Source organism: Triturus cristatus, chromosome 2_2, assembly GCF_964204655.1.
Source record: "Triturus cristatus chromosome 2_2, aTriCri1.1, whole genome shotgun sequence".
NCBI classification, from domain to species: Eukaryota; Metazoa; Chordata; class Amphibia; order Caudata; family Salamandridae; genus Triturus; species Triturus cristatus.
The window spans coordinates 1,189,968,757-1,189,977,632 of record NC_140582.1 but is presented as its reverse complement, the minus strand read 5'-3'; the positions used below and the strand labels follow the sequence as shown (position 1 = coordinate 1,189,977,632).

The 8,876-nt window shown below is 46.8% G+C and overlaps 1 protein-coding gene across 1 annotated transcript in view; it reads left to right on the top strand.

Moving 5' to 3' along the window:
• Positions 1-1,362: 1,362 nt before the first annotated feature.
• LOC146863356 (uncharacterized) overlaps positions 1,363-8,876 on the top strand; it is a 137,650-nt gene continuing 130,136 nt past the window's right edge. The window contains exon 1 of the mRNA XM_085642793.1: positions 1,363-1,517. Coding sequence (XP_085498919.1) covers positions 1,505-1,517 — 13 coding nt within the window. The 5' untranslated portion in view covers positions 1,363-1,504. The remainder of the gene's footprint in view (positions 1,518-8,876) is intronic.

The following is an 8,876-nucleotide window of genomic DNA, read 5'->3' as shown; positions in this document are numbered from 1 at the left end:
CTGATGTGAGGCGAGATATGTCACCTGTGGACATGATCCACCCAGTAAACACTCTCATTTATTCTGGTAAAAACCAGAGAAATATGGCCTGCATGGCAAAGAATGGGTACAGCGCTGTTTTATTCGCTAGAATGCACACTGCAACAACACTGCAGGTTTATTTCTAGGGCTGGTGCTAGGCAAGACCTTTTGATTTTACTAAGATTATATAAATACATATAGCTACAAATAGGGTCTTTTGCCAGCCCTCTCCACTCATTGGTCTGTTGTTCCTTCCCCCACTACAGCATGGGGCAAAGGGCCAACCCACTTCAGCCATTGGCTAACTTCAGTGGGAGTAAGACCAGTCTGCGGTGCGCAGCCAATTACAAAGCAGTTAGCCCATCACTAGGTGCACTTTTGGAGACCGGAAACTATTTTTCATTTTAGCCAATGTTTTTTTTCCCTTCCTTTAAATTGGCAAGAGCCCGGTAACTCTCCATTTACAAGCTGGCGCTAAAAAATTATCGCCGCTTTTGCGGCCGTTTTCGCCCGAAAAGCGGCGATAATTTTATCGCCTAATTAGCAAGGCCACGCTAACGCGTGAAAGCTTGCTTTAGCGTGGGGATTCCTAACACCCAGCTTTGCATCTCTAATGAGATGCAAAGTGGGCGTTCCTGACCTAACATGACAGGAGAAATAGCGACATTTCTCCTATCATCAAGCCCCACGCTATGAAGAATAGCATCAGGAAAAATAGCGATAACCCCGTTTATCGCTACTTTCCTTACGCCTGCTTCAAGACTGACTTAGCCATGATATCCTATGTAAGGTGGATATCATGGCTAAGTTTGTGGGGCCCTATCAGCAAGCTAACGCCACACTCCATGAGATTATCGCTGGGTTTCCAGCGATAATCTCACGTTAGGCAGTTAGCGCTAGGATTTTTATCGCTAAGGAGATAAGCGTTGCTAATAGCACGCTATCTCAGTGATAAAAATCCACGCTAGCCGGCGATAATTAGCCTCATGCTAAGAGCGCTGAGCGACAATTATCGCCGGTTGTTGCTGATATACCCCACAGTTTTCCAAAAACTATGACAATGCAAGCATTGGTGAAGTTAAAATGGTGGCAGCTAATGTCACTCCTGTTAGCGCTGCCATGTTTTTTCAATCTTTGTCACATTTTGTTACTATGGCCCTGAATTACTCATTTTCAGACCCATTCAGAGGCGCACTGGAAAGAGCTGGAGTGACACCCAGTGGCGGAAGCCTACAGTCCACAGTGATTTGGCGCATATTAGGATCCAACCACAAGCGTCTGCCCTCGGGCTGTGGGCTGTTCAGCTCATGTTATTGACATTTTACTATATGGATTATTTGCACAGGCTCAGCTAATTCTTCTTAAATACAGCCTCCCCGGTCTAATCAGCACCGTTCCTCCTCGGTGCCTCCTCTCGGTAACTGCCCTGCGCCTGCCTGGAAAGAAAGGTCTGAGAAAGAAGCCCACCAGCTCCACGCGCAACATGGCAAGACAAGGTAAACTTATACATTCACCGTGTCTTTTCTGCTTTTTGCTTCTTTGTCATGAACCCTTGCAAACTAAAGTTCACTTTGTGTTGTAGACTGCTTCATGTTCCACGAAAGCCAACCAAAACATTGCCTATTAAACATCGGGTTCCATCGTTTTACTGATCAATTCCCCCTTCCTAAACCTCATAAAACAAGTTTACAAGAATTGTCGAAATCTGACATTTTTACTCTTTCTGATCTGCAAGGACATTTGTGCAAAAGTCAGCATTCGAATTTGGAAATCTTTTTAGGAAAAATATTTGTTTTGTAGTGGGAGATATTAAGTGCGCTCACGACGTGCAGGTCGCTGACACCCACAAATCAGACCACAACCAGTGCATAAAATGGAAAACTAGAAGTGCAGGCACTCAGTCGCAGAGTGCCTGCTTGTTTCTGAGAAGTGCCGGTACTCACCAATTACAAATAATACGCTACTCCTGAGAAGAACAGGTACTCTCTCTCCCTCTCAAAATTAACAAGTGCCGTACTCAGTACCGGGAAGGCCCGGCCCACTTCAAGTACTGACCACAACCTATACGTCCACTCAGAGGCGCAACTAGAGCCAAATTTCGGGGGAGTGGGGCTGGCTGAGCAAAAATTTCGGGGGGGGGGGGCTGAACTTTAAGCAATAGGCAGAGTGTTGCTCCAGGGGCTCTTAGAAGGGGTGAAACAACAGCGAGGCCTCATTAACATGCAAATGGTCTTTTAAAGACCTGTGAAGTGCTCGGGCGCGGCTGCTTTTTTGCCCGGGAAGGTGTCTCATCCCGGGCTGCCACACACGACGGGGGGGGGGGGGGGGCTGAAGCCCTTTGAGTCCAATGGGTGTTGCGCGCCTGCGTCCACTCCACATATTCAGGGTCAACCCCGAGCGAGAGTCAGACTCCAGAGGTGTGGTCAAACCAGACGGAGCTATTTCATCAAATGAAAGATCAAAGCACGGCAGAGCAGTTACACACTCACGAGATATGAAGGCATTCCACACAACTGCACAGCATGTGGCCATTTTCAAAGGTTGCAGCATAGAGACATACAGGAGTGATTCAGTGGTGGCTAAACAGCTGGAGATTCAGGACCCACATTCTCCATTTCACATGCTCCTCGGGGCTGCCAAGTTTTGCGTTTATATATGTGTGACATTTTCATACTTTTAGTGCTGGGACTTATGGGTGACATTTCAGGACCTCATGTGTGCCACATTATAGCCAGCAGAACAAAGCAGTAGTAATCACAAAAATATCTGAAATGACCCGTTCTGCGGATTGTAAAGTCAAATCCTCACATCTCTGCAGGTAGCGCTAAAACCGGAGCATAATCCGTCATTGGTATTTCCTTCAGCGCTCCGCCTGCTCAAGTTTTGGAAGCAGATTATTTTTCTGTTTAGAAAACATCTGAAAACGAGGCTCTTCTCTCTGTAGACTGCGCCTGTAGTGCTTCTCTGGTTTCCGTTGGGATTGCTACCTTTTTGGCCAAGCCTTTGGATTTACGGCGCTTTATATATTTGTTTTCATTTCATCAGTCGCGGCTGCTGCCCATTCTACGTGGGCAGCATTGCGGAAAAGAAATAATATATATATATATACACACACACACTTACCTTATGCTCCCGCGCCTTGCTGCACTGCAGTTCCTGTGAGCACAGCTCACCACGTAATCCCAGCACTTCTCTCATTCTATTACTCCCAACATGAGAGAAGCGCTGGGGTTGGGCAGAGCGGGCCGGTTTCATGCTCCAGCAAGGACTGGGAGCCTGTGCTCTTGAGCCCTGCAGATATCTCCAATGAATAGCCTGGAGATATCCGAATGTGCATGTTGGTTTGGCCAGCCGTGGACTGCTGGCCAAACCGACATGGGCATTTAGTGTCAATATCGACAACACACCCCGCACACAAATACAGCAATACCATAATAAAGAACACACAAGACACATTGTTTGTTGGAGAAAACATTGCTGCAGGTTTATTGTGCATGAGAAATATGCCAACATGGTGGATCAATTTATGGGCGATCCAAGGGCAGGCTTCCCCTATGCTGCCCTGCCCACCCGAAGAGCCAAATTGCACCGTGGCCCTAACCAATCAGTGCTCCATTTTGGGGGGTTACCCTTTACAACCTGAGGGCTGCCAGTCATCCCATATACTCACGCCACTTGAGGGGGCGAAGCGTATCCAGGCAAGTCTCCTGTTGCTCGCAGGACTAGCGAGGCGTTGTCGTTCCTCCAGGGTCCTGCCGTAAGAACTACCTGGGGCTATTTGGCATTTGCACCCTTGTTGTGCTCCTGAAGAGGGTACCCCTATTTACCATTCAGCCTCTGGATCGTCCGGTAAATTCGCCACAGCTCTGGGTTTGGCCCCCCGTCACACCCAAGGCCCCCTACCAAAGCAGGCATTCCTACTTACACCCAGCTGATTCTAGGGCGTCGCCCAGGTCCAACAAAGACAGGTCCATGCCCGCACTTGACAAATGGACCCTATCCCCATTGACACCTCCTGTGGTCTTGGCATGCAAGGATCCATGTCTCATGAAGCCAAAAAACACCTCTCAATTAACAAGGTATTGATTGTGGCCAACATCATATCCTTATCTTTGCCAGCTGGCCTCCTCCTGTCTAGGAGTACCACGCCGACCCAAATTCTTACCCAAACGGGGATCCAAAACTACTGCTCATCATAACCCTTGAATGTCTGATTTGATCCAATGAGCACTGCGTGCAATGTGCTTACGTTTAGTGTTTACTCAGCCTTTACCTCTGTGCTTCAAATAACCCAAAAAAGAGGGGTTTGAAATGATAACTGTGTAAAGCACCAGCAGATGAAATTAAAATGACTCCTTACTCCGCCTTATTGGAGTTGCAGCACACACTTCATTAGAACTGCAAACTTATGCAGCCCCTTACTAAAGACCCACTCAATCTGCGGGTTTGTGACACTGTACCCTGCTGCCAGTGCATAGCCATTGTAATGCCTATGGCATCTGCCTTTCCATGGTTCCTGAACATGACAAATGTTCTTAATAAATTGCAGTCTTTAGTGTCTTCCCCGTTGTTCCCCCAACTTTGGGACAGCAGCACACTAGTTAGATGACAGCTTCCACAACCTGCCCAGCTACCAAGGCAGGTAAGTTCTTTGTGCACCTGTTGCATTCACTGCACCCTTTAAAGAATCACCACTTACGCAGCCTGCCAGGCTTGATTAGCTGCGGGATCCTGTTATACATCCTCACACTTTACAGGGTGCACATCTTATATGGACCGAAGTAAGACCTATTGAAAACCCTCTCTATTGCTGCTTCCTGCCATTGGACCCATCTGCCCATATGTGGGCACCTGAAAACGCCTATCGCATTGCAGGTCCACTGCCCTACCCTCTAATTCACTATGGAGAGGGGAGGGGGAGCCCTGCACCCCCAGTATTCTGCGTATTCCATGCCATATTAGATGCGGGCCCCTCACCGTTTGACTGCGAATTGGGTGCTGTGACGCCATGCTGATGCCCTACCCTAGCATCAGTTGTCCAATTACAAACTTCTGCTAAAGTATACTAGAAGCCAGCAAATGGGTGGGACAGGAGGAGAACTGAATGTCCATTTCCCTGCCCTTTCTCGGATAAATGGAGCCGATCTTTACTACCCAGTAGCCTTGTTGTGCTCTACACCAGCGCTTCCCCTATTTTTGGAACCACAGCACCTTGGTTAGAAGACAACTTCCAAAACCCGCCTAGCTGTAGGTAAGTAATTGACGCCTGCAGCTCGGTGCAGAGGGATTCTTAGCCAAGCATACCCAGTCTGTGTTTTCAGCATTTTTTCTTTATAGAGGCTCTAGAACGTATGAAGTGTGTCTTTATGTCATGGTGAGTCATTCCCAATCGGGATTGGTACCAACATATAACTCTCCCCCTGTGCTTGCGAGTGTGCCCTGTCCTTTCACAGATCACACTACTTGCTAACCAGCTGTGACCCTTGTTGTTAACCAGCACAAGCCTAGTTCACTTGGTTTATCCCAGATTGGATACCCTCCACCGGAATCAAAGCCGCAATTAGGCTTACCTTCTGGTTACTTTTGTCATTAATGTGCGAACATTTTTACTCAGCCTAGCCAAACAGTCTTGCTTATTATCATTCCCCACAATATCGGGATCTAAGATTCCCAGTTTCAAGTTTTGCGCAGCCGGCCTATTGTGGGTCTGCTGTAACCCGTCTGCCTCCCGGCCAGTAACCAGATTACTTAATACAGCTCCCTTAATGCTCTTGCTTGTTACTAAAAACACCTACCAACAACATGATGCACTGCAGCTTGGAGTAGGGGATATTCACGGCCAAACGCAGCGAAGTCTGTGTTTTCAGTATGGTACTTTCTAGGGGATTCAGTTTGTATAAAGTGTGTCCCTGTCATTCCAAGGCAGACCCAATGGTCCGGTCTACCCTGGTAATTATCCCACTTTGACGTGTGCCTTCTCCACTATCAGATGAGTTTAAAATAGCCACGTGTCCCTCCTTTCGTACTGGAATTTATGCCTGTCCCGTTGAATCTGTGGTGTTTAGCCTCAAATCTTACCAAGCTGCTAAACTGCTTCCAATGTGAGCGGATGCGGACATTAATGATTGCGGCTTGAAATGTGTACGCCGGAGAGCACAAGACACCGGCAGTGTGCAAAATGAGAATGGCTCTCTCGGCCAGTAAGACCCACAGACCCATCACACCCACAGAGACACCTTTGAGGTATGCCAACATGCACCGAAATCTGCCTCCCCTGCTCCCAAACTGGGAACGTTCCGCATGGAAGTAACAACCTCTCATGCCTCTGAAACTCACAATGAGATCAGCTGGCTGCAGCTATGACTAAATTGTATTACAATTGTTTGGCCAGGCTTGTTGAAAGCAACTTTATTCCATTGTTCAGGGCCTGGATGAGTTTAAGGTGGGGGGGGGGGGGGGGGGAGCTAATATGAGCTTTGAAAACAGACTTATTGGTTTAATCTAATTTTCTGGGACATAAACTGCAGAAAATGCCCCTTCTCCTAGCTGGTTCTAGCCAATTGACGCACACACTTATGTGGCATTGCCTAAAGAAACCTCCAGATTTTTAAAGCATGAAGCCATATTAACTTAGTAACGCTGTTTAATATCGCTTGATGATGCTGTAACTTGATATTAACATAAGGGTCTGCAACCAGTCCTACCACAAATCCTAATCCTGCTTCCCATCAGCAAACCTCCCGTCTCTCTAGGGCGGACCGAATTCACTAGGGTTATCTTGCCCTATACGGCACGACTGACACCTTGGATGTTTGCCCCGTCAAGCGACATTGCAAAATCCATTCGAAGAGGCGCCCTTCAATGTGTCCCCTGACACCCGCTGATAGAAAGGTTTTTTTGTCCTCTGGAGCTGCTGCTCTAGGGCACTGGGCTTGTAAATGAGCCCCTCAGAGATCTTGGGTGCTACAAGGAAGCACAAGGGCCTGAACTTGCAGGGAGCCCCTCTTTCTTGTATTGCAACCAGGCAGCTTTTTTGTCAAACATCCTGTGATTCTGGGCAAATCACTTAACCACTGCGTGCCTAAAAATGAATGTGTCCTTCTGTAACGCAACTGGTGCGCATGTAAAGCGCTCTGATACCTTCAGGCCAAGTTCGTGCTATATACAACTGCAAAAGGAAATCATCTCTCTGGAGAAAGGATTGCAGACCAGAAACCCATCTTGAACTTCTCGTGCCCTATATTTATCTGTCTCTGATTCCAAGTTAATGATAAAAGAAAGGCTATTAGCATTAGTCCAGGAAAGGCTCAGGTCAGCGAGGAGCTTTACCATGGGCACAGCCCCGGCTCTAGGGCAGTGCGACCGGTGCCACCACACCGGGCACTGACTTGGGGTGGGAGCGCAATGTTTGCAAGTATATTAGCGTTTTAAAAGCAACTGCTGCTGCATTCCTGGCCTCCAGCAATTTTCAGGCATCAATAATAATGTTCTTCCTGGAGAGAGATGGAGTTTTGTCTAGTGGAAGTTTTGACTCATCCTAAGGCAGCGCAGATGGTTAATATGCCTGCTGCAAAGAACGTGTACCATGCAGATCACAAAGTGCATATAATGTAAATAGTCAGTGGGTTACTGTTTTTATCAGAGAGATCCTCTTGTTACTTGCAGTTTTTAAGTAAAAATCCTGATATAGAACAGTGAGCTATTAACTGTCATCAAAGAGCTGCATGCAAACTGCAAGGTATATATTAGAGCTAAATATTTGTTTGCCCAGTATTTTATTATCCTATTCTTGGAAAAAGGGTTCATTTGGGTAGAAATCAATTCATATTGTTTAAAAAGAAGCCTTAACAATGGTGTTTTGTTTTAAATTCTGAATTTGTGCTTTGCCTGGCCATGCACTCTTAAACTATACTGCCTACTAGTATGTATGAGATGTGACTCCTACACCTTTAAGTCCTCTGTCTAATGTAACATTTCCTATACACTGATTTACACACATATGATTGTCTCTGTGCAATGTGTGTCTGATGTAAAGTGGTCTGACACCTTACACTGGTATAAAACTAAATGAATCTGAGAGAGAGTGGTTATGGAGAGTCGAGGGGCACTATTTAAGGGTGGTAGTGAGGTACACATACCGCTAACCGACATTTCTCCAATTATCAAGGGAATCGCTAACAGGCATAGCGATAAGAAAAGTAGCGCTAACAACAGTTAACGCTACTTTCCTTACAACTGCTTTCGCCCTGACTTATTCAAAAACAACAGTTGATGGACAGAATGCAGAACAATGTCATACATTCACCCCAGTACCGAGATCTGGGCCTAAATCCATCGTTTTTTTACTCACCATGCCATTCCAGTTTGAACCCAGCCATATGCAAATCAGTCTTGACCCTGTGCCTCATGGGAACAGTCCAGCCCGAACTGCCAAGCCAGGTCCTCCCTGGACTGGAAACAAGCATCCTAGGACCGGTTTCAGGGTTTCACCCCTCTTCAGCCAAGATAGCTTGTTTCCAGTGGCATGGAGAGCACGGGACTCACGTCTGAGCATACCCGTACCACTCGGGGTGACAAATTAAAAAACAACAGTTGATGGACAGAATGCAGAACAATGTCATACATTCACCCCAGTACAGAGATCTGGGCCTAAATCCATTGTTTTTTTACTCACCATGCCATTCCAGTTTGAACCCAGCCATATGCAAATCAGTCTTCGCCCTGATTTAGCCATTATATCCAATGTAAGGTGGATATAATGGCTAAGTATGCCCTGCCTTATCAGCAAGCTAACGCCAAAATGTGTGAGATTATCGCTGGATTTCCAGTGATAATCTCACTTTTGGGTGTTAGCG